Source organism: Dromiciops gliroides, chromosome 1 (genome assembly GCF_019393635.1).
Source record: "Dromiciops gliroides isolate mDroGli1 chromosome 1, mDroGli1.pri, whole genome shotgun sequence".
In the NCBI taxonomy this organism is placed as follows: Eukaryota; Metazoa; Chordata; class Mammalia; order Microbiotheria; family Microbiotheriidae; genus Dromiciops; species Dromiciops gliroides.
The window spans coordinates 681,779,128-681,805,666 of record NC_057861.1 but is presented as its reverse complement, the minus strand read 5'-3'; the positions used below and the strand labels follow the sequence as shown (position 1 = coordinate 681,805,666).

Below are 26,539 nucleotides of genomic sequence, written 5' to 3'. Positions count from 1 at the left end.
GTAGAGATGACAAAATTGGGCAAGGGATTGAATATGAAGGCATGCATGGGAGTGAAGAGTTGAGAAAGATGCCAGCTGGGAGTTTAGATGACTGGGAGGATTATGGTACCCTCAACAGTGCTAGGAAAATTTGGAAGAGGAGAAAGTTTAAGGGAAAATAATGTGTTCTTCTTTGGACTTGGTGAGTTTGAGATTGCTCTAAGGACATCCAGTGTGAGATGTCAAAAATGCAGTTGGTAATATGCAGGCTTAAAACTCAGTTGAGTTTCAGGGTGGATATAAAGATTTCTAGAACTGAGAATCATCTGCATTGAGATGATCATTCAATCCACAGGAGTTGAGATCACAAAGTAAGATATTATAGAATGAAAAGTGAAGAGGGCCCAGGTTGAATGAAGAATTAGCAAAGGAGAGTAGGATGTAGGGGTCAGAGAGGTAGGAGAAGTAGGAGAGAGCACTCATAAAAACCTAGCAAGGAGAGTGTCAAGTAGACCACAGTCAACATACTCAAAGTCTGCAGAAAGGTCAAGAAGGATAAAGACTGAGAAAAAAATCTTTAAATTTAACAATTGAGATCATTTATAAGCTGAAAGTAAGTAGTTTCAGTGGCTTAAAAAAGGGGGATGAATGTGCTGAGATTTGGACCACTGAAGGAAGAACCCACAAAGATGAGATAATGGTTGATAGGATCATGAATATACAACTGAAAAAGAAGCCTAGTACCAGCTAACCCAACCCCTTCTTTTTAGGAAGCTGAGACCTAGGAAGGTTCACTGAATTAGTGAAGTTTCCTCAAGTATAGAATACAATGTCCCACCCCACTCCCCCACAAAGGGGTCTAGACTCAGGGGAAAATAATAATTGAAGGAAACACAAGTAAAAAGTAACCTAATTTAAAGAGAGAGAGATATATGAGTACACACATCTGCTTCTTATATTGAGAACAAGTGACACAAAGTTCTAATAAATACAATGTGCTCTCATTTAAAATGTATTCTAATTCCACATTATAGCCAACTAAAGGAGAAACCCTATGCAAGAAGAAAACAGAAAGAGATAAGAAACAGATACATAATGTCAGTGTTTGCGAAATCCCTCAGAAGCCAAAAACAAACATTTATTAATACTCTCATACTTTGAAAAAACACCCAGTACAACCCTCTCAATTTAAAAAATGCGTCAATATTGCCAAAATCTATTCTAAAAACATGGATGTTAGTCCTTTCATTAACACCAATATTACAAAGAGGTTCTGATTCACTTCATATGCATGAGAACTTCCTTCATAACTGAGACAAATTAGGTTTCTTTTACCCCCCTTTCAGTTCTCTTTTCAATTCTGAACAACAAACTTCCAACAACAAAAGTCCTATCAGCAGCGGCAATGAATCCAATTCACTTGATTCAAGCAGTTTCTGTTTAAAAATAGTTGAACACATCAGTCCTTTGGGGATAATAAAAGGCTCACAGTCTGTTAGCATTTTCAACATACTGCATCAGGCAGGCGGGCTGCCCACCTGCAGGAGTCTCACTGAGAGATTACCAAAATAAACTGCTGAACTCCCAGAAGGCAAAGGCACAGTTAGTCAGAATCAGGTGGTGGCCAGAATTCCGAGTACTGATAAAGAAAATCTTTCAAGTTGTTTTGTAACTTTGCTAAATTGTTCAAGTGTCTGGTTTGTACATTGACTGATCCACATTGCATAACACATATGGAACATTCCTAGTTCTGAATGTATTGGCCTTCAGTTGATGACTTCTCGAAAGATGGAAGAACCTGGAGTCGAAAGATCTGGTTTTCAAACCTGGCTCTGCAAGTAATTGGGTGATGTTGGCCAGGTCCCTGCACCTCTAAGAGTCTCAGTTTCCTCCTCTGCAAAATGGGGGAATTCAAATAGATGCTTTCTTTTACTTTTTTTTTATATATTTTTTCTGTTTAGAATTTTATTTTCCAAAATATGTGCAAAAACAAATGTTGACATCAATTTTTTAAAACTTTGTGTTCCAACTTCTCTTCCTCTTTCCCTCTCAATACCCCCGCCCCCAAGAACTCAAGCAATTCAATATAAGTTATACATGAGTAGTCATGGAAAACATCTCCACATTAGCTAGGTTGTGAGAGAAAACAGATAAAAAACAAAACTTCAGATTAAGGAATTGTCAAAAAAAAAAAGGGGGTTCAATCTGTTTTCATATACCATCTGCAATACACTGCAATTTTCATAATTCCTTCAGGGCTATATTAGATCATTGCATTGCTAAAAATAACCACATGCTTCCCAGCAGATCATCTTACACTATTGCTGTTTTTTTGTATACAGTACATTTCACTCTGCTTCAGTTCATATAGGTCTTTCCAGGTTTTTCTGAGAGCATTCTAGTCATCATAACTTTTATATAGTACCTTAAACTTGACAAAGAATTTTATACACAATAGCCCAGCAAAGTAGGTACCATAAATTTTGCCATTATAGTCAATCATCATAACTATTTCCCTCCATCCTATTCCCTTCCCATGATATTTACTCTGTTTTCTAATCTTCTTTTACTCTATTCCTCCTCAGAAGTGTTTTACTTCTTATTGCCCCCAGGGGGCAGCTAGGTGGCACAGTGGATAAAGTACTGGCCCTGAATTCAGGATGACCTGGGTTCAAATCTGGCTTCAAACACTTGACACTTACTAGCTGTGCGACCCTGGGCAAGTCACTTAACCCTCATTGCTCTGCAAAACAAACAAACTTCTGACTGCCCCCTTCCCCAATCTGCCCTCCCTTCGTTTCCCTCCTTATCCTCTTCCCCTCCTACTTCTTGTAGTGTTAGATGGATTATTCCTCCCATTGGGTGTGAATGTTATTCCCTCCTTGAGCTCACTATGATGGGATTATGGTTTTTGAGTTAATTGTGTGTTCTAAATTTTTCTTCCTCCTTTCTTCCTCAATCCTCCCTATGAAATCAAGCAATTCAGTATGTCATACAAGTACAGTTATGCAGAACATCTTTACCTTCCTTGAAAGTGTTTTGTTTTTTACTGCTCCCTCCCCCAATCTGCCCTTCTCTCCTTCTCCTTTTCTCCCCACCCCCCCCATCTCCTTTCCCTCCCACTTTCCCTCAGGGCAAAAATATATTACTATACCCACTTGAGTATGTATGTTATTCTCTCTTTGAGCCAATTCTTATGATAGTAAGGTTCACTCACTCCTACACTCCTTGCCCCTTTTCCCCTTCTTTCCATAAGCTTTTTTTTGTCTCCATGTGAACTACCTCTCCCCTTCCTCCTCCCCCAGTCCATTCCTCCTACCCCTCAACCCTATTTTAAAGATGTTATCATGGGTTAGCTAGGTGGCACAATGGACAAAGCGCATCCCTGGACCCAAGAGGCCCCGAGCCCAAATCTGGCCCCAGACATTAGATACCCCACCCTGTTTGCCCCACAAAGAGCAAGGATAAACAAAAAATAAATGCTTTACAGATATCATCTCTTTATAGTAAGTTCAGACCTGCATCCTCTGTGTATTCCTTACTGAGAAAGTTCTTTTGATTTCGAGGTATTATCTTCCCATGTAGGAATGTAAACAGGTTAATCTTTTAATATCCCTCATGATGTCTTTTTCCTGTTTACCTTTTTATGCTTCTTCAGGGTCTTGTATTTGAAAGTCAAATTTTCTATTCAATTCAGGTTTTTCATCACAAATGCCTGAAAGTCCTCTTTTTCATTGAACTCCCATTTTTCCTCTGAAAGATCACACGTAGTTTTGCTCGGTACATAATTCTTGGCTGTAGTACCAGTTCCTTTGCCCTCTGTAACATCATATTCCATGTCCTCTGGTCCTTTAATGTAGATGCTGCTAGATCTTGTTTTATCCTTATTGTAGCTCCACACTATTTGAATCCCTTTTTTCTAGTTTCTTGCAATATTTTCTCCTTGACCTGGGAGCTCTGGAATTTGGCTATAATATTCCTGGAGGTTTTCCTTTTGGGATCTCTTTCAGGAGGTGATTGATGGATTCTTTCAATTTCTATTTTTGCCTTCTGCTTCTAGAATATCAGGGCCCTCTTCCCTGACATATCTTGGAAGATGCTATCTAAACTATTATTTTGTTCATGGTTTTCAGGTAGTCCAATGATTTTCAAATTATCTTTCCTGGATCTATTTTTCAGGTCAGCTGTTTTTACAAGGCAATATTTTATATTGCCCTCTATTTTTTTTTATTATTATTCATTTGGATTTGCTTTACTGTGTCTTGGTTTCTCATAAAGTCATTAGCTTCCATTTGTTTAATCCTAATTCTTAGGTAATAATATTCTTCAGAGAGCTTTTTTAATTTCCTTTTCTATTTAGCTTTTCAGGCTTTTGACTTTTTTCTCATGACTCTCCTGTCAATTTACCCCTGAGCCTCAGAATCAGCTGCAGTGCCAGTGTCTTCTGGAAGTAAGCTTACTAATGGGTGAGAGGGCTGAATGGCTGACCAGGGGGTGAGGGGGTGGGGGGGATACAGGAGTATATGTGTATGTGAGACCTAAGGAGGAATTCAGCTATCCCAGCACACATAGTTCTGCCGGTTGGTTAATTAGCAAATTGGCTTGAGGGCTTCTTTTATTGCTGTTTTTGGGGTAATTGTGTCAGGAGCTCTTTCAATAATTCTCAGATTTGTTTGATTGTTCATCTTGCTGTCTTTTATTTGACATTTAATTCCCTCTTACAGTGGGGCCCTACTTCCAAGCTACACTGTCCCAAGCTTCAGAGGGTCCCAGGTGTTTTGGTTTGAGGGAGGGCAGGTTTTTCTCTCACCTGGCCTGTTCTCTGGTCCAAAGATAACCTCTTCCATCTTGGCTCCACACCCACCCACCCCAATAGATAATTTCTACAGTTCCTTCCAGTTTGAAATCTTTTGACCCAATGATCTTAGAACTTCAACCTTTGGAATTGACAAAAGGAACCAAAGAAATGCTTTGATGAGGGGAAAAAAAACATTGTTTTCTGCTGCACACAATGTAACCTTAGAAACAAGCTATTTTTTGGCCACCCAATAAGCCCACAAGACATGGTCTTCTTTTATTGCATTTTCCATGAAGGACCACATCAAAGAAAAATGTAAAGGATATTCTCCATGTATGTGTGTATATGGGCCTGGGCATGAGTATGAACATATGTTATGGTTAATATATATTGAGGTAGAAACAAAGCCTAGCATATGCCTTGAATTGTCACCCTTTATACTAAATCCAAAAAGCTGCTTAATGAAGTCTTGACCTTTATTTCAAGAATTTTTTTCAAAGAAACTACACTTTAAGTTTGAATTGTGAATGAATCTCCCAAATGTTGCAGTTCATATCAAGTGCCTATGATCCTTAAACACTTGAATTCACTACCAGTTCACATAAAGCACAAGAAACTAAAATCAATCATAATTCACAAATTTATTCATTGTTCTTCCTAAAATATTATAAGATAAAAATACCCAAATTCTGAAAATATCACGCAGAAAATAATATTACCTACTTGGAAATGGAAGTTCAAATTAAAGTTTGTAAAAGAAAATTGCCTATTCATTGCCTAATTCAGTTGGTCAGCTGAAAATAGCTTTCTAGTTTATCCCTTTCAAAAACAATACCAGAACTTCTTCTTTCCCTAGAGGTATTAGGAATTAGAGTTGGAAGATTTCACTATGGAGTCTATGAAAAGATCTTGGATACTAACAGCCCTCCCATCTATCTTGGACCTCAGTGCTAGATAAAATTTTTACTTTGAAACCCCCTCTGGAGTACTTAAAAAGCTATCATTGCCTCTTTTTAGTGCTTAGCATAATTTCTGATACATAGTAAGTGCACAATAAATGCCTGTTAACTCACTGGATTTTATATCATTTTAATCAAGAGATTATATGAAATCTGGGACATAATTTGTGCTGTACAAAACATTATTATGCAACATAAACATGATATGTATGATATATAGTGTTTAAGCCTTTTTTTGAAATTCAGGTACTCAATTCTACATTTCATCACCATTCCTAGTAATTTTCAGGGTCTAGGACACTGTCCTAGTCTTCAATAAACATGAATAAATAGGTGAAGTATTACAAACAAAGTCTTAGTCTAAGCAAGGATAGTGTTCAACAGAGAAGAAGAAAGAAAGAGTCACTCTAAGCTGGTAATACATGGTTATCATCAGGGAAGCCAAAGTTCACAAATAGCAGCATGAATTTGCCTAAGGAAATACTTTAAGGCTAAGAAATAATACATTTCAATTGTACTCAACCCAAGTCATCCCTGTCACAGAAAAACAGTAGGAAGAGAGAAGGTGGGGGCTACAGAGAGAGAGAGCAATCATGCATGTGACATAACTAGAGCATTTTATCACCTGCCATCCTTGCTGGAGGCATTAACCTGAATTAACACAAAGGTATCTCTGACACTGGTGATCTGATCATTTTCATGAGAAACATAGATTTAGAGGTGGAAGAATCCTTGCAGTCTATTGATTCCAACCACCTCATTTTACAGGTGAGGAACCAAATACCCAGAGGGTGGGAGACTTGCTTTAGGTAGCAGAGCAAATAAAATTTATTGAAGAAGGCAGATATCCTATGACTATTATAGCTGGGATATCAGTTCATTTTATGAGAGGATATTAAAGTTCAAGGAAGCAAGAGTCAATGTACGATAGTAATGTTAATGGTTTGTTAGTTATACATTGCTCCAATTGATATAATTACTTTATACATGGATTTCTGAGCATTAAAAAGAATTTGGGAAAATGCAGAGCTATGTTTGCTTAATGTCATAAAATCTTATTTTTTTTTAATCTAGAAGGGACCTCAGAGATCATCAAATCCCATCTAGGATGGCCTTCATTCATTTGTTCAGTCATTCCTTCCTTTCATCATTTTTTCCTTCATTTCTTCTTTCCTTCATCCTCCCTCCCTCTCTTCCTTCTTTCCTCTCCTCCTTCCTTTTTTCATATCTTCCTTCCTTCTTTCATATCTTCCTTCCTTCCTTCCTTCCTTCCTATCTTCCTTCCTTCCTTCTTTCATATCTTCCTTCCTTCCTTCCTTCCTTCCTTCCTTCCTTCTTTCATATCTTCCTTCCTTCCTTCCTTCCTTCCTTCCTTCCTTCCTTCCTTCCTTCCTTCCTTCCTTCCTTCCTTCCTTCCTTTCTTCCTTCTCTTACTATTTTTCAGATGAAAAGAGGTCCAGTCACTTACTCAAGGTCACAAAGCTAGTAAGAGGCAGAGTTGAAATAAAAATCTCGGCTTCCAACTAGAACAAGCTCCTCCTGTGCCACATTGTCTCATGTCTGGTAATCCAGTTGAGAGAAAGTTTAAATTGGTTAAGCAACCCAGTGTATCATGTTTAATTAATTTTTCCCACTCTCAAAATATCTAGCCCCAAGGACCCTGAGCTAAATCTGTTTTTTTTTTTTTTTACCTAGTCTACTTTCTCTAGGCCAAAGGTTCTTAACCTGGGGCCTATGATTTTTTTTAAACATATTTTGATAACTGCCTTTCAGTATAAGATGGTTTCATTTATAATCTCAAGTGCTTTATTTTATCTGTTTAAAAGCGTTATTCTGAGAAGGGTTCCATAGTGTTTACCAGATTGTTTAAGGAGTCCATGGTACAAAAAAGGTTAAGAACTTCTGCTCTTCTCAGCCTGGCTGGCCATACCTCCTCTTAAGCTCTGTCACCACTATCTCTTCTTCCCCTACCAAGGCAAAAGCAGTTTTTCCCTCTGAGCAGCTACAAATTTTGCTCTCAGCCTACTCCTCTTTCAGTAAAGCACTTCATTTTCCTCATGAGAATGGCAGCAGTAGAAAAAAGTAATAATGTAGACTATTCTCTGCTCTAACTCCAGCTGTAACTACCACTTCCATTTATAGAATCTGAGGATTTGGAGTCAGAAAGGACTTCAGAGGTCATCACATTCATGTCTATCATGTCTTGTCATGCACACATACTTGATAGATAAGGAAGTTGAGGCCCTGAGAGGTGAAGTGAGTTGTCTGAAGCCACACAGTTGTCCAAAGTTAATAACGGAACCAAGACCCAAACCTAGGTCTTTGACTTCATATATAGTATTTTTTCCACTACATTACACTTTTGAGGGTTGTTACTGAGTTGAGAAATAAAAAAATATGAAAGAAAAAGGAAAAGGGGTTGTGGAAAGCAAGAGAAAATAAGGGAAATGAGAAAAGGGGAGAGAGGATAATCCAAAAAAAATGTCAAAGAAAATTAGAACTTGGCACTGAATCTTAATAATCCCACATGAGAATATAAGGATGGTGACAAAACAACAAAGGAAGGGTCAAGAGTTTTGGTTAGAGATTAAGTCAGTGACATCTCTGGCTCTTCTTTTTTCCCAGAAAACTCAGCACTGTTTGTAGGAACTGACGTACTGCTGGTATTTCTGAGGAAATACCTGAGCAGGCAGTAAGATGCCCAGGGAATAGTACTTATGGCCATCTAGAGCACAATAACCAAAAAAGTCTAGCACAACAAGGGTTAAACTAATCTCTGTTTAGCACAGAGTGGTCAGATGGGATGGGCAGAATTGGGGGTCAGATTCTGGGGCCAATTTGATGAGAGGCAGAAAAAAAAAAGGAACATACTCTTACTGGTCAAAACACCTCTCTTCTTTCCTTAGATTCTCTTCCCTGGATATCTCATCAGTTCTCTCTGGCTCCTATCCCACATGTACAACTGTTTACTGTACATTTTCACCTGGATGTCCTGCCATTAAACTCAGTATGTTAAAAATTTTTCTCACTCATCCTTAAAAAATACCCACAAAAATACCATTCGTGGGGGCAGGTAGGTGGCATGGTGGATAAAGCACTGCCCCTGGATTCAGGAGGATCTGAGTTCAAATCAGGCCTCAGACACTTGACACTTACTAGCTGTGTGACCCTGGGCAAGTCACTTAGCCCTCATTGCCCAGCAAGAAAACAAAACAAAAACCAAAACAAAAACAAAAACAAAAAAACCACCACTCTTCTCGGTGACTTTCTGTACCTGTTACTTGTTCCACCATTTTTCCGATTACCCAGACTTGATTTCTTGGAGATATTTGTTATTCTTCAATTTCTCCTCATGTTCAGTCATCAGTTTCTTCTGACCCCAAGTTCACAATTCTTTTTCCATTCATCCATTCCATACCTTCTTTGCTAATCCTTGCCTTTATCACCTAACACTTATAATCACTCCTAATTGTTTTCTCTTCTAGTCACTTCTTTTCCAATCTATTCCAACCAACATTATCAAAGCAAATTTAATTAAAAAAATGTTTATCCTGAATCCCCGTTGAATGACCTGGAATGGCTCCTTGCTTTCTGCAATCCATAGCCCAAGCTTCTTTGCCCATCTTTCAAGACCCATCACAATATCATTCCTACTTTTATTTATAGAGCATCTAGGTGGCACAGTGGATAAAGTGGTGGGTCTGAAGTCATAAAGATTCCTCTTTATGAGTTCAAATCTAGTCTCAGACACTTACTAGATTTGTGACTCTGGGCAAGTCACTTAACCCTATTTGCCTCCATTTCCTCATCCATAAAATGAGCTGGAGGAGGAAATGACAAACTACTCTCATGGTTGCCAAGAAAACTCCAAATAGGGTCACAAAGAGTTAGACATGAATGAATGACAACTTATATTTATAGTCTTATCAACCTCTACTCTGCACTCTAGTTAAAATCTTTTCCTAAATCCCCATCATACCTAGCCCCACAAATTACATATACCTTGTTCTTTCTCTATTCTTTTAGGGGATCTTTCCCTTCACTCAGAATACTGCTGTACATATTTACTAGTCAAAATTTTATAGATCCTCCCAGGTTTGGGACACTCAAACCCCATCTCTTAGAGCTATTATTCAGGCAGAATGTGTTAGATGAAAAAGGAAGCTCCCTTACAAGCAGCCCCATGTACATTTCCCTTCTAAGGAAGTGAAAATCCTCAGAGCAGAAGCATTAACCTTTATATCAGTGTGGGTCTCTGTGGGATGAAAGTAGGACTCAATTCATTAAGAGTGTTGCCTGTTGGGGAGTAGTTAGGTGATGCAGTGGATAAAGCACCAGCCCTGGACTCAGGAAGACCTGAGTTCAAATCCAACCAGGATACTTGACACTTGCTAACTGTGTGACCCTGGGCAAGCCACTTAACCCTCATTGCCCCACACAAAAAAAGAAAAAAAAAGAAAAAAATAGTTAAAAGTGTTGTCTGTCTAGTAACTCCATGTTTATTTTCCTTTTTCAGGGGAATTTCAACCATAGGGTGGCACTAAGGATTCAGGGAACTGCATGCATCCCTACGGAACAAGAGGATAACTGGAATGTCAGGAGTTTCCTTGGGGCAATCCCAGGTTTGTTCACAGCTGAAGGGCATCCACATTGATTGGTGTTGCAATTAGTCTAGAAGATTTGAGGGTCCTGGGGAAAATTTAAAGTCACTCAACATGGAAGAGGATTGTATTGCTAGGCTTTTGTGACTTCATTATATATGTTCTGCTTTTGTTTATGGGTCTTGTCAGTCCTTTGGATTTTCTGGTTTTTCTTTAGGGATGGGCCATGGAATGAAGGCTTTCTTATACTTGATAAATGCATGTGTTGCCTTAAGTGTGTTTTCATGAACTTAGGATAAATTTCCCCACAGTTGTAGAAAGCTAGACATAAACTATAGTCAAAGACTTTAGCAGAGGCATCTGTGGATACAAGCATAAAAAGCTGAAGACATAAAATGTTTTCCTTCCATCATACTGAGTCCATGAAAATCCAGAACTTGGGCTGTTGGAACACAGGTTATAGAAGGCAACAGAGCAATTGGGATGAGAGAGTAGCAGCTGGAGGAAAAAAGGAACAAATCTAAGGAAACCCCGATAAATCTAATAGTTCTGTTGACAGAGAATAGAAGTTCATGACATTAGTCTCATCCTGGGGGAATAAACCATTAAGTAAGTTCAGAGACATGAGATGCAGAGGAAAAAAAGCAACTAGCAATAATGTTAAGTGGTTCTCTAGAAAGCAAATGCTATCTGAAGGTGGGGGTTTATAAATGGAACTCAGTATTTTTGTAAAGGTTGAGGAGGAAGTAAGGAATTAGGGTTAGGTGGACCTAATATGAAACTAAAAATCCTGACAGAATAATGACGACAATATTAATTGATATTTTCATGAAAATTAACATTTGCAAAGTGCTTTGCATAAGATATCATTTGGTCCTGACAAGGGTATGAAAATAAATGTTTAACAACTAGCCCTGGTGGGGAGGGGGGGAGAAGGCATAGGGGAAGACAATGTATGCAGAACACATTTTTGAGTTTAATCTGCATTATTAACATTTTCCCATCACTTTCTTTTTTAATTTTTTTTTTTAGTGAAGCAATTGGGGTTAAGTGACTTGCCCAGAGTCACACAGCTAGTAACTGTTAAGTGTCTGAAGCCAGATTTGAACTCAGGTACTCCTGACTCCAGGGACGGTGCTCTATCCACTGCATCACCTAGCTGCCCCTTCCATCACTTTCTTAAGGCTAGACAATCAACAAAACAATAAATCAAACCCTGATTTGAAGCTTTTGACAATTTCTGAGGTATAAATGCCCAAATAGAAAATTTAACAATCAGCTCTGGAAGATCTGATTCAAACTGGGTCCAGCACAGTCCTGAATCACACTGAGATAGGTGAGATCATCCTCATTTTCCAAAAGAGCAAACAGAGGTTCAGAGAAGTAAAGCAAGTAATTAACATACTAATTTCAAATTTAGGTCCCATCTAACTTTTTGTCCAGTACTCTTCCCAGTATGCCTCTCATACTTAGCAAACTGCCACACTTGATTTAGGTTTTAAAATGAAGACCTGCCCTTTTATCTTTAGATATCACCTGCCCTGGGGTCCCTCCTTGGATAATGAAGTACAGTTTGCATTCTAAATGGCCTATGGAGAATGTCACACTTTGAGTGATTTACTACCAATGGGAAACTGTAGGTCCCTCAATTACCAAGGTCATGATCTAAAAAGGAGGAGCCTCATTAGACTCTCTGTCACTGACAGAACTGATGATCAGGGAATAAAAGGAGACTTGGGTTTGAAGTTCTCTCCATGGAAATTCTGTATGTGAAATGATAGGGGAGCATCCAAGTGAAGTCATCCTTTGGCAGTTAGAGATATGAGAGATGAGGATGAAAATGTGCTCACATTCCCATTATAATTCAAATCTAGTTTAATTGGCATGAAAACAGTGTTTTTAGCTATCATTGCTAACAATTTATCTTATTATCATCAAAAAGCATTTATTACATGCCTAATTCCATACAGTGTTCCCGATAGGATAGATAATATAGTTCTGGTTCTTTACTTCAAAAAGTTTGCAGCCTAAGTCAGCAATTTAAATCCCCTTTTTCTCTATGGACAAAATTCTTCCAATTTAAATTAAGTAAGGATAGGAAGATTATGAAGCAGCTTACAGAGCTGACAATACCCTTTCCTCAGCTTTCCCTTCACAGTTCAAAATAAATGACTGAGAGCAATCCAGTTCATTATTAAATCAGGATTCATATTAGATAGCACTATCAGAGTTATAAAGTGCTTTTCCCTAACAACACAGGTAGAATAGCCATATAAGTATGACTATTCCTAATTTCTATAAGAGGGAACTGAAAAGAAAAGAGAGAAAGCGAGGAGCAATGCAGAAAGAACACAGAATTTGGGGGCAAGACTTTGGTCCCAGTTCTGGTTCCATCACTGATGGCCTGTGGGCAGGTCTCTCCTCTTCTCTAGGCTTCAGCTTGCTCCTTGATACAATGAGGACTTTTAGAGGTAAAAGGGGCATTTTGCTCAATCTATTATCTAATGATTTACCCATGGGCAAACAGCTAGTAAACACTGGAACTAGGATTTAAACCCTGTTCTCCTTCTCCCACATTAGCCCCATTTGCATTCTACCAAGAAGCTTTTCCAGAATATCACCTTGATGGCAGATTTTGGAACTGGATTGTCATTTTGTTAATTCAAATAACAGTTTTAAAGCACGTGGTGGTGGCGGCAATGGTGCTGGTGAGTATGTGGGCATCCTATATTCTTGTCTTTTACTTTAAAAAAGATGTAACTAACTGTTCATTTGTTTTCCTTTCAGAAGGCAACTTTCCCTGAAGGAGTAAAGCTTTCTTCTCTGTACAGAAATCTTTGAACATTCACAATGCTCAAATCACCCTTCCCATTTCTCCAAAGATAAAAAAAGATGGTCAGAGGGACATAAGCCATCTAAGCAGTAAATAAGAGAACAGATTGTCTTGTTTTAATGGAATTTTAAGGAATATATATGTGTATATTATTATATTATAATTTATGCTTATGTATAAAATCAGAATCCCTTTAAAATACTAGAAATACAAATGTTTTTCTAGTATTTAATGCATATATGTGTATGTATATATATATAAAACAAGAAAGAGAGAGAGAGAGAGAGCGCGCACGCGAGAGCGCCCAACTGACTGTACCAGGCTACTTGGAACCATTCAGAATAAAGTATAAAGGAAATATAGTCCCAAATATTCTGTCATCAACGTAGGGTTTTTAACTTCAGTAAAAGTCTAGTATCTAATAATAATACCTTATGGCCATATAATGTGTTCTAGTTTTCAAAGGCCTCTTTTGTGCATTTATTCCTACCAATCTTATGAACTCACAAAGGCAAACCACTAAATTGTGACAGGCTTGTGATCTGCATCTACAAAAGAAGTGTTTATACCAAAGAAATCAGTTACTGAGAGTGTTGAAATATTGGGCAAAAAAGGAAGGAAGGAAATAAACATTTATTAAGCGCCTACTATGTGCCTTATAGATATTGTCTCATCTGATCATTAAAATAATTCAAGAAGGTGGGTACTATTATTATCCCCCATTTTAACAGATGAGGAGTTAAATGACTTGCCCAAGGTCACACAGCTAGTAAGTGTCTGAGGCTGGATTTGAACTATGGTCTTCCTGATGCTAGGCCTAGCACTTATCTATTATGCCATGCAGCTGTCTAGTACCTTCTCTATAATGAATAACTATATATTTTTAAACTGTGAATGCTATATAGACCACCCCCCTTTCCCTGAAGCTCCTTTCTTCTCTTTATCTTCCTGAGATCTCTATTTGCTTTCTTTTTACCCTTGTCTACCTGCTTTCATCCAACCCACAAATGGACTAATAACCCCTGTCTAGAAATTCTGACAGTTGAAAGGATCATGGATTTAGAATTGAGTGAGACCTAAAGACCTTTGAGTCTACCTCCTCTATTTTATAGATTAGGAAACTGAGGCACAAAGATTAGGAATGGCTATCTTAGGATCAAACAGTTCATAGTATTTCAGGCAGGATTTTAACCCAGGTCTTCTTGACTCCCAAGTTCCGCACCTAATCTATTACATGTGATGTTTTTTCTAGACTCTCAAGATAAATAGTCTTTTAGGGAAAGGATCTTGCATAACTTCTGTCTTACATCTTTTCTTTGGTCAGAAAGGGGCAGTGTGGGAGCACATGTGCAGTGCGTGGGGGATAGGAAGGTTATACAACTGAAGAGGGTGAGAGTTGGGGGACAGGGAGGCACCAGAACAAGGCATAGCCAGAAACTCCAATGGATGGAACAGGCAATCTGGCCAAAGATTTATACTGGGTTTTGACTGCTGGGAAATATGCAGAAATACAGATAAATGTATTCTTAAAATATGGGGAGGAGGAGAGGGACAGAAAAGAAACTTTAGGGTGTGAAACACATACAGCCCCTCTTTGGCTCCTTTATGATAAAACTGTTTGCCCCTAAAAGCCCTGCAGATTCTGACTCCAGACTACCTTTCCATATTTATCTCACCTTCCTCTCCCTCATAGACTCCCCCTTCCAGCCAAAGTGCTTGTCCTCTGTAATATAGGACATTGTATCTTCATTTGGAATACATTCTCTCCTCATCTCTCCTACTTGAAATACTAGGATTCCTTCACAAAGCCCTTCTGATACCTGTTCTTCCCATACCCTGAGTTGTGTGTGCCCTGTATCTTCAGTCATTTTTCAGTCCTGTCGAACTCTTTGTGACCTCATTTGTGTTTTTTTTTCGGAGCAATGAGGGTTAAGTGACTTGCCCAACTGTGCCCAACATCACATAGCTAGTAAGTGCTGAGACTAGGTTTGAACTCAGGTCCTCCTGAATCCAGGGCTGGTGCTTTATCCACTGTGCCACCTAGCTGCTCCTTGGGATTTTCTTGACAGACAGACATATTGGAGTGGTTTGTCATTTCCTTCTCCAGTTCATTTTACAGGTGAGGAAACTGAGGCAAACAGGGTTAAATGACTTGCCTGGGGTCACATAGCTATTAAGTGTATGAAGCTGGATTTGAACTCAGGAAGATGAGTTTTCCTAACTCCAGGTCTGCTACTCTATCCACTGTACCCCGCAGCTGTCCTATATGTATATGCATATGTATGTATATGCTTGATGTGTTTTTAACAGATTTTACCCACACTGCTATTTATGTCTGAATCATAGCATACAGCTTTACTTCATAAATAACATGTAGCTTTAGTTGTCATTTGAAAGGCATTACTATTCAATGAAAAAAAAAATGTTGCCCTTAATCCAGAATTCTGGCAATCTGTTAAGAGCTGATATACTGATAGAGACTTTTTGACTCCATGCCCAGCACTCTATCCACTGAGCCACCATTAGACTGTAAACACCTTGAGAGCAGGGATTATCTTTCCCTGCCTTATTTGTATCCCCAATCCTTAGCAGTCTGCCAAATAGTAGGCTGGCCCAAGGTCAAATAGATAGAAAATTGCAGACCTAGAATTTAATCCCATTTTTTCTGACTCCAAATACAGAACCTTTTCTACTGTATCCCCATTAAGAGAAACTATGGCAGGAAATAAGGGAGGATTAAAAGAATAGATTCATAGGCCTATAAACCAGCCAACCTTTCTCCATAGTTCACATTGCCAAACAGAGAGGAAAGAACATTGGGACCCAGAGAATTCCTCTTCACAAGGATTTACTGGAGGGAAGCAATCAAAAATCCTGACAATTAAGGGGAATGTTGCCTTCTCTTTTTTCTCTTAAAAGCCCCAGCTAAGCAAATTCATCCTTCAGCAGATTCATGATGTAGCTATACTCTGTTTCCTCACTTGTTAAATGAGACATGAGTTTCTATTTATTATTGTTCAGTTGCGTCTGAGTCGTTGCAATTCCATTTAGGATTTTCTTGACAGAGATCCTAGAATTGTTTGCCATTTCCTTCTCTAGCTCATGTTACAGAGGAGAATCCTGTGACGGAGTTAAGTGACTTGCCCAGGGTTACACAACTACTAAGCGTCTGAGGCCAGATTTGAACTCACAAAGATGAGACTTCCTGACTCCAAGCCCAGCACTCTATCCACTGAGCCACCTGGCTGCCTCTTGTGATTCTATAACAAAAACAAAAAGAAACTAATACAAAATACATAAAATAAGTATAATTCTTTTAAAATTGTTTTGTTGTAGATAGCTAGACCGAGTAGTAGAAAGAGTGCTTATTGTAGTCAGGAAGATCCAAGTTTGAATAACACCTTATATATTTATTTTTGTGTGACCCTAAGTAAGACATTTAAGTCATTTAACTGCTCTGTAAAGAATTAATTGTTATTTGAGGTTTTTATGCCTCGGAGCGCACTGGCCTGGGGCTCCGCAAACCGCAAGTTGCTCCACCCACTGGTTGTAGCCCTTGCCAGGGCTCTGGCACCTCAAGTCATCACCACTTGCTGAGGCCTACATGGGCCTGGCAAAATTATAATGATTGGAAGCCTAGTGAGGGCAGTCATGTGACTGTCAGAGCGGCCATCCCATTGGTTGGGACTGTGTGGGGTGTTTCTACGTTTTGGGGAGGAGAATTGGGCATTCTAGGTGGAAGTTGGAAAGCGACAGGTGTTCTGCTGAGTATTTTCAGCTGATTCCTGGGCGGTGGTATTTTTTCAGGTATTATAATTTCCCTTTCCCCATTTTATTTCCTTTCCCTTGGTCCTACTGATGCTGTTTGTGTTGTTTTGTTTTTTAAAGTTCATTCTTGTTAAAATAAATCTTGTTCTGTTTTGAGGGAGGCTGCCGGTCTCCTTCCTTGCCCCAATATTGCCGCGAGCTGCTTAGCTAGAACTCCCCAATTAAAAATTGGTCCCCACAGCTCCCCGTCTCAGTTTCCTTATCTATAAAACAGGAATAAAAATAGCACCTAGTCATAGGTTTGTTGTGTGGATCAAAAGAGATAATGTACAATTTTTTAAACCTTATAGTACTGCATAAATATTAACTATTATTATTATTGAAACCCATATTTCAGTTCTATATCAGGCAGATTTGGCACACAAGTGTGCACATGGGCATACACACACACACACACACACACACACATACACACACACAGAAAAAAACCTGAATTTGGAATTATATCATTTAAGTTAAAATCCACAGCTCCACTTAATGGCACTTGGGTAAGGCACTTGGTATCATGGAGCCTCAATTTCCTCAGCTGTAAAATTGTAATAATTGCTTTTTAAAATAACATTTTAAAGTCTGTACAACATAACATACACTGTCTGATTTGAGTTTCATGATAACTGTATGAAGTAGGGAATAGTTATATCCATTTTATGAATGAAGAAACTGAGGCTGAAACAGGTTATAATTGACTTGTACATAATCACAAAGTCAGCAAGTGTCAGAAGCTGAACGTATTTATATGTATGTCTCTGTGTGTGTACGCATGCATGTATGAATGCATGCATGTACACGTATATGTATGTACGGGTGTGTTACGGGTGTGTGTCATGCATGTGGTATGGATGTATTATGCATGCATCATGCATGCATCATGCATGCACCATGCATGCACCATGCATGCACCATGCATGCACCATGCATTCATCATGCATGTGTCATGTGTGTATCGTGCATGTGTCATGTGTGTATCATGCATGTGTCATATGTGTCATATGTGTATCATGCATGTATCATATGTGTATCATGCATGTGTCATATGTGTGTGGCATGCATGCAGCACGCATGTGTCACGCATGTGGCATGTATGTGTCATGCACGTGTCATGCACGCGGCATGCGTGTATCATGCATGTATTATGTATGTGGCATGCGTGCACCACACATGTATCATGCATGCACCATGTATGTGCCATGCACGCACTATGCATGTGTCATGCACGTGTCATGCACGCGGCATGCATGTATCGTGCATGCGCCATGTATTTATCATGCATGTATCATGTATGTGTCATGCATGTGGCATGGATGCATCATGCATGACACATGCATGTGGTGTGCGTGTATCATGCGTGTATTGTGTATGTGGTGTGTGGCATGCATGTATTTTGCGTGTGTCATGCATGTAACATGCATGAACCGCGCATGTTTTGTGCACGTAACATGCATTGCCAAGCATGCATCACGCATGTATTATGCATGTGGTATGCATTGTTATGCATGTTTTATGCATGTGTTGTGCAAGTACAACGTATTGTGTATGTAGAATGTATGTATGTGCACGTTTATATTTGTATGTACACGTACATATATGTGTGTATGTATTATGTATGCATGCATCATGCATGCACCATGCATGTATCATGCATTATGTATGTGGCATGCATGTGGCATGCATGTGGCATGAGTGCATTGTGCAAGTATCATGTATTGTGCATGTGGTATGTGTGGCGTGCATGGACTGTGTCATGCATGTACCACGCATGTGTTGAGCACATAACATGCATATCACATACATAATACATGCATGCCACATACATAATGCATGCATGATACATGCATGGTGCATGCATACATAATACATACACACATACATGTTACGTGCACAAAACATGCGCGGTTCATGCATGTTACATGCATGACACACAATCCATGCACGCCATACATACCACATGCACAATACATGCATGATACATGCATAATGCACTCATGCCACATGCATGCCACATGCATGTAGTATGTATGTGACATGCATGTGTCACACATGTGTCATACATGTATCATGTATGTGGTACGCATGTAGTATGTATGTGGCATGCATGTGTCGTACATGTATTATGTATGTGGCATGTGCGCGCCACGCTTGTATCGTGCATGCACCATGTATGTGGTACGCATGTGGCATGCATGTGGTACGCATGTGGCATGCATGTGGCATGCATGTGGCATGCATGTGGAATGCATGCATAATACATACACACATACATGTACGTGTACACACAAATATAAACGTGCACATACATACATTCTACATACACAATACGTTGTACATACATAGCACATGCATGGCGCATGCATGCCACACACATAACACATGCATGATACACGCATGGCACATGCATGATACACGCATGATGAATGCCTCAGTTTCTTCATTCATAAAATGGATATAACTATTCCCTACTTCATACAGTTATCATGAAACTCAAATCACACAGTGTATGTTATGTTGTACAGACTTTAAAATGTGTGTTATGCATGTATTATGTATATATTATGCATGCATTATGTATGTGGGTATGTACACATGTTTGTATGTATGTCTGCATGTATGTGTGCACACATGTGTGTATATGTATTATGCATGTGGTGTGCATGTGTTATGCATACACATATATGTATGTATGTACACGTATATGTATGTGTGTATGCATGTATGTATGAATGTATGTGTGTATGTATGTGTGTACGGGTGTGTGCAGGTGTGTGTATGTGTCATGCATGTGTCATGCATGTGTCATGCATGTGTTATGCATGTCTGTATGTATGTACACTTGTGTATGCATGTATGCGTACACGTGTGTATGTGCATCATGCATGTGTCATGCATGTGTCATGCATGTGCACTTCTCCTCTCCTCTCTCTTCCCCGCCCCCCAGAGTCTATAGAATCATTCCTAAAAGACCTTCTCAACTTTTGCTACCAGGCTGTAGAAAGTTTATGGTACAAAATAAGGTACTAAACAACAATTCATAAACAAAAAATTCTGATTTGTCTACAGAAACAAGTTTTCTTCATCTTCCTTTCTTTCTTTTCAATATAGACTGGAGACATCCAGTCTCAAAGGAAGATAAGAATAATAATAGTTGTAGTAATAGTTGTAGTAGTAGTTGTAGTAATAACAATAATAATGATAATAGCATTTATATACAACACTTTATTTACAAAGGGCTTTATAAATGTGATCTTATTTGATAAAGCCATCACCTTTCCTAAAGCTAGGCACTCCATGTCTACTCCCAATCCCATCCCACTGTAGCCTCATTTCCTCTATCATCTACTTCCTCGTCTTGTACTCTACCATCTACAATGGATTTATCTCTGGGGCTCTTCTACTTTGTCTCAACAAAGACAAACTTTTCCTTGGCCTTGCAGCACCCTCTAGTGACCATCCCAAATCTTTCTTTTCATTATAAAACTTAGGAAAAGTGATGCAGGAGAATCCACAGCTGTCTCTGTTCTTTCTCTTTGAGACCTCATCTACCTCAAGTGTAAATGATTCCTAAATCTACACAGAATCATAGGATTTAAAGCTAAAAAGCACCTATTCCAGCCTCTTACTTTGAAACAAAATAGCTCACTCAAAACAGTTGACAGGTCCTCTGACCCAATTCATTACTCTTTCTACTACCATACAGCATATTTCTCACCCTGACCTTGTGTTCCAACCCTATTTCCGAATGTCCACTGACCTTGTGTTCCAATCCTATTTCCAAATGTCCAGTGTAAGGAATGCCTAACAGCCTCCTCATTGGACTAAATGAAGATGCCTCTCGGGGGACTCAAATCCCCTGAGATGCCCAGTTAAAATAAGGCCTGCAGTGACTTTGGAAAACCCCCTTTCAATGCAGCCCAGGAGACTGAATATTAATTAATGGCCAATTACCCAGGTGTTCTCCCCCACCCATTATTCAGTACCAGTTCCTGGTCTAGGCTCAGTGCTTCTCCCCTTCTCTCATGATGCCTGTTCCTACCTGACCCAGATATGAAATCTATAAAACCTCCCTGGATTTTGGCAGTTTCAGTGTGCCCAATTCTACCTTTGGCCCCCATCCTCGGACCGTCCATTCTCATGGTATTTCCAATCAATAAAGAACCTTGCTTGCTTTCCCTCTACTGACTGAGTTTCCTTATTCTGCACTTTGGCATCCAAAGCTTCATCGAGCTTTACTGCTTTAAGGCACTCATTGATCATTTCCATATTCAGACTCCATGGCTGGCTCAAAGTCTACATGTTTTAAATTAAACTCATGCCATTCCTCCTAAGACCAGGATCATATCCTAATTTCATCTTCTATCAATGACTCAATCATTCTTCTGATCCCCCTGGACTGAACATGAAGTTTCTAATTCTGTCCTTCCCGCCATAATCTCATATCATATCTGATCTCAAGATCTATTGATATTCTTGCTTTGTAATATCCAGCCTTCTTGTGCATGCCAATTACTCTCCACTCCCGGCCTCTGTCATGCAAATTCTTACGATAGACTTCTGACTAACTACCCTTACCACAGCTTTTTGCCCTAAGATTAATCTTCCTCAACTATCATTTTCATCATTAATTTAAAATTATCTTTCTTTCCCTGAACGTTAGCGTGCAGTATTACTGTTTCACTCACATCCTATTTGTGGCTTTAGTTATTAATCTATTTTTTTCCCCACATAACATGTGACCCTGCTTCATCACATTGTTTCTGAGGGTAGGGGCCAGGCCTTATTTCTCTTTGCATACCAGCACGTGGTAGCACCTCATACAAAGTAGGTGCTTAATAAATATTTACTGAATTTAATTGTAACATTTCCCTTCCTTACTAACTTTAATGACTGCCCAGATAGCTAAAGTACAAAAATCTTGGTATGTCATTCAAGATCTCCAATGATCTTCAATTTCCCTTATCAGGCCTAGTCACCAATTCCTCTAATTAACTAATTAATTAATTAATGCTAACCCTAACTCTAATTCCTCTAGTCACCAATGTTAACTTCCCTTTCACTGCTAACCTCTGAACAAATTCCTTCATGCCAGTGATGGAACATAAGGATCCCACCTAGCCAAATATTACCTATTCTTCAAAATCAACTTCAACATCATTCATGAAATGCCCCCCCCCACTTTAGCTTGAGGTGGCTTTTCCCTTCTTTGAACTCCCATCATACTTCCTGATCTTTCTACCACTCCATTAACGAGACATGGTAAGATATAATCAATTATTTCAGCTGGTTAAGCCTTGTCTTCCTCACAATGATACAGACAGAGATTGCATTTTATATTTTTTTCTTTGCTATCCTTGACAATATCTACTTCACAGGCATGCAAATATATTTTGAACTGTATTTTGTTGAATTGCTTTAGGGAAGTTGCTACTCAAAAGAACTGTGAATTGAATTCTTTGCTTAAAAAAAAGAATACTTTTTTTTTTTTAGTGAGAGCAATTATACCCTAACTTGCCCATTCTATAAATTCATTTTCCTTTATTTTTTCTTCTACTTTGCTACACAACTGTCATAAACCACAGGCTTTTGTCCCATAGGTCTTTTTTTAATCTATTATACACTGCACCTCATTTATCCAAGTAGTTACTATTACTGGGTTAAAAAAAAAAAAGCTGTTCCATGTAAGTGAATTTTCCATATAAATGCAGTTTGGTTCCATTATTTATCATAAAAAAAATAAAACTTAACAATTACTGAGGGAAATATTTCTAAAATTCCTAAAACACTGCCATTACCTTTCAGTGCCCCTCACCCACTAATAATATTGTATTTAATTACCTAGTTTGTTTGTTTTCATTCAAACTCCCCAAGTAGAATAGAAATGGGTATGCTGGAGCTAGCTTGAATTGGTTTATGAGACCTGCTTGTTAAATTTTGAGTTTGAGAATTTAAACCTTAGAAATTGGCAGATGTCACATAGCAAAGTTTGATTTATTGTTTTACTGATCATCTCCATGTAAGAAAGTGAGGGATAAAATGTAAATAATGCTGATTATGCTTTAAGTGGACTGTGGGTACATCCCCCCCCCCAAGTATGTATTCTAATACAATTGATTTTATTAAGCACATCATCATCTTCTTAACAGATGAGAGTAGATGGTCAACTTTTAAAAAATTACATAGGATCATTACTATCAATGACAGTAATGATACCATTAATACAAAACTCTCAGATGCCATTTGCCCTTCTACTAAATGGCTTCACATTTGCTTTTTGAAGTCTCCTATAAGGGCAGGGTCCATGATTTTCCCAACCCCACTTAAAAGTAATTGCCTTAGTTCTTAATTGGTCTGTACACCTTGAAACAATAAAAAACATGACAGTTAAGTTCACCAGGAAGTCTGTTCTGATTGAGTGAGGTACTAGGTCAAGTCCTGAGGCACTTGGTTAAAAAAAAACTAGAACTTGGTTTAGCACTAAAGAGAGATTCTCAGGGTCTGGATAGAGAGAGGAAGTGTTAGGGACATTGAGAGCTGACCTAGAAAGAATCTGCAAAAGGAGGAAGAGAAAGTAGGATTGAGCTATAGCAGAGAAAGGAGAGATCAAGGAGCCTCAGTAGCCCTATGCAGCATATGGGCTGCATCCCATCTATTGTACCTTCCTCCTCAAGGACTGAAGAAAGTTCCAAGAAAAGGTTTATTCTCTTCCACCCACCCCCAACTTCCTCTTTCAGTGGCTATATATTAATATACTTTGGTTCTTACCCCAAATGTTTTAGTTAAACTGAGTTTTGCCTCACCTCAAAGAGGCCAGGGTTTAGCTAGAAATAAATGTAAGTGTAAAATAAGTCATGAAGCCAAACTTCTGTCTAAATGTTAGAAATTTTCCCAACATGGGGCTCAAAGCAATTATGACTGTAAATTCTAATATGTTATAATTTAATTTAAACTCCCTAAAATAGCATAGAAGACAATATATTGCTTCTAGGTTTAAAACAATCTAAATATTATAATAGGGTGTTAAATTTGCTTTTGTCCCCTAGTTTTTCCTGTTCACTTATAGTTGGTCACAAATGGCTGCCATTATTTTTTTTTTTTACTGTTTTAGGTGTGCCTGCCTTTAGTTTCCTTCCTTCTTCCCCTTTCTAATTGATTGCTTCTGATAGGATATGGGGCAGAAAACAGATAACCAAGTTTGTTATAGCTGTGTCTAAAATGTCTAGGAATAAAATGAGGTTCTGTATGAGGAACTGGGGGCGGGGTTTCTCTTTGCCTTTAGTATTTTAGTTTCAAGGCTTTGTGATAGCCATCATTGATAGTACATGGCCCTCTTTTTCTTGCTTATTTCCTGTTTTTTAGACACTCCCTTCAAAATGGTTTAAGTCAGTGCATAAGCTTTCTCTAGAAAAGAAGGCACTGGGAGTCCCTTTGTGGTGGGCAGAGTGTTATCACAGTTATAAAAAAAATGATGTATTTATGACAATTAGACACATTTCAATGAGACCTTTACCTAAGTATCACATAAATGTGGAGGAGGGTAGTAACTATCCTGTCTCTTGGGCTCTGGGATACTGGTGTTTCTGTATCAATTCCAACTTCTCTCAAATAAATGACAATAGATCCTTTCTACCTACAATGAATCTGATTCATCTCAGATAACTTTACTATCTGGTCAATTGTAGGTAGCACAAAATATATTCTTTTTTTTTCATTGGACTATTTTATGCACACATCAAGAATTGGATATATTTAGAATTCTTGCTTTTAAATATGTTTTAATCAAAGGTGTATTGACTTTTCAACATCATATATATATATGTATGTATGTTTTCATATGTGTACGTATCATATATGTGTGTGTGTGTATTCAGATGTACTCTATGTATTTTTCTTATCTAGTAAATGCATTGCTCAGCCCCAAGGAAAAGATTTAATGTAGTTTTTAAGCTCTGAAAATTCATGATTTATCGGTCTTACTGTCTAATAGTGCTTAGCAACCAGTCTCTTTCCGATTTCAAACATTTGTAATTCACCTGGGACATTATTATTCAAAAAGCAATTCAAATTGAATTGGAGGGGGGAAAAATATATGCTTACAGTGGCCAATTCATCAAACTTCCCAAAGAGTTCATTCAGAAGCTTCACTAGCTCTTGAGCCGTGCACTGGGATGCCAAACTTGTGAAGCCCACAATATCTGCAAACAAAATGCTGCAAAGAGAAAAAAAAAAAGAAACATTAGTGCCATGTGTATTCTCCAAACTCAGAATACTCCCAACTGCAGCACAGTGCAGAAATGCATACAAAGTGAATGGAGAACCCTGAACAACTCAGCATTCTGAGCTCTGATTTCAATATGTTTGTGACAGCCTTTTTGAAAAAAAAAAAAAAGTCAAGGTCTACTCCAAATTCTGAAAGTCTAATCCAGTGGAATCCTGGGGAAAATGTGAGATTTGGAGTTAGAGGCATTGTATTTGAATCTCAGTTTTGGTACTTAACAGATGGATGATCTTAATCACATCAGTCAACTACTCTGAACCTCAGTTTCCTCATTTGTAAAATGAGGGGAGTATGGGCTATCAGATCATGACAGTTTTGTTAAGATGTTAACATATTTGTGTGTGATGTACTCAGTTGGTAGTCTAATGAAACCTATGGATCACTTCCCAGATGTTTTTAATACATAAAATAAAATGTGTAGATTTATAGAAAAAGCTGATTATATTAAAGCACAGCTATCAATTTATTTTTTAAAAGAAAAGTTCATGGAATTCAGGTTAAGAACCTTTAGATTAAGTGATGTATAAAGTCAATCAATCAATAAATATTCACTGAGCATCTACTATGTGTCAGGCACTTTGCTAAGTGCTTTACAATCATTATCTCATTTGATATTCACCACAACCCTGGGAAGTAGGCACCATTATTGTACCCATACTTTGGTCAAGTAACCAAAAAGACTACATATTTGTTGTTTTTATTCAGTTGTTTCAGTTGTGTCTGATTCTTTGTAACTCCATTTGGGTGGGGTTTTGGGGGTGGGGTTTTGCAAAGATACTTGAGTGGTCTGCCATTTCCTTCTTCAGCTTATTTTACAAGTGAGGAAACTGAGGCAAACAGAGGCTTAAGTGATTTGCCCAAGGTAGGAAATGTCTGAGGCTGGATTTGAACTCTGGTTTTTCTGACTCTATCCACTGTACCACCCTATAAAGCTTTAAACCTATAATCATATACTCACTTTCTACTCCTAAAAAATGCTTTTGGGAACTCTGTGGCACTCTCACAAAACAATATTGAACATACTTAACTGATTCCTCTACTTATCTCCTGACAACTCAACTATATTTCAGACTTCAGCCACTGAGTAGAACATTCACTGCTGTTTGGTTTTTTGTCTTATACCCCCATCATCTAGTACAGTAACTTACATATAACAGGAGCTTAATAAATGCTCATGCAGTTGAATAGTTAAGAAACAATAGAACAAAAAACTGGACAACTAGCACTAAACATTCTGTAGAAAACTGTCTTCAGGTGAGCATTCTTGGAGAAGAG

General features: G+C 38.4%; 1 protein-coding gene across 1 annotated transcript in view; it reads right to left on the bottom strand.

Moving 5' to 3' along the window:
• Window positions 1–26,539, bottom strand: part of ADCY1 (adenylate cyclase 1) — a 348,458-nt gene that overhangs the window by 136,668 nt on the left and 185,251 nt on the right. Inside the window, exon 4 of the mRNA XM_043979268.1 lies at window positions 25,084–25,195. Coding sequence (XP_043835203.1) covers window positions 25,084–25,195 — 112 coding nt within the window. The remainder of the gene's footprint in view (window positions 1–25,083; window positions 25,196–26,539) is intronic.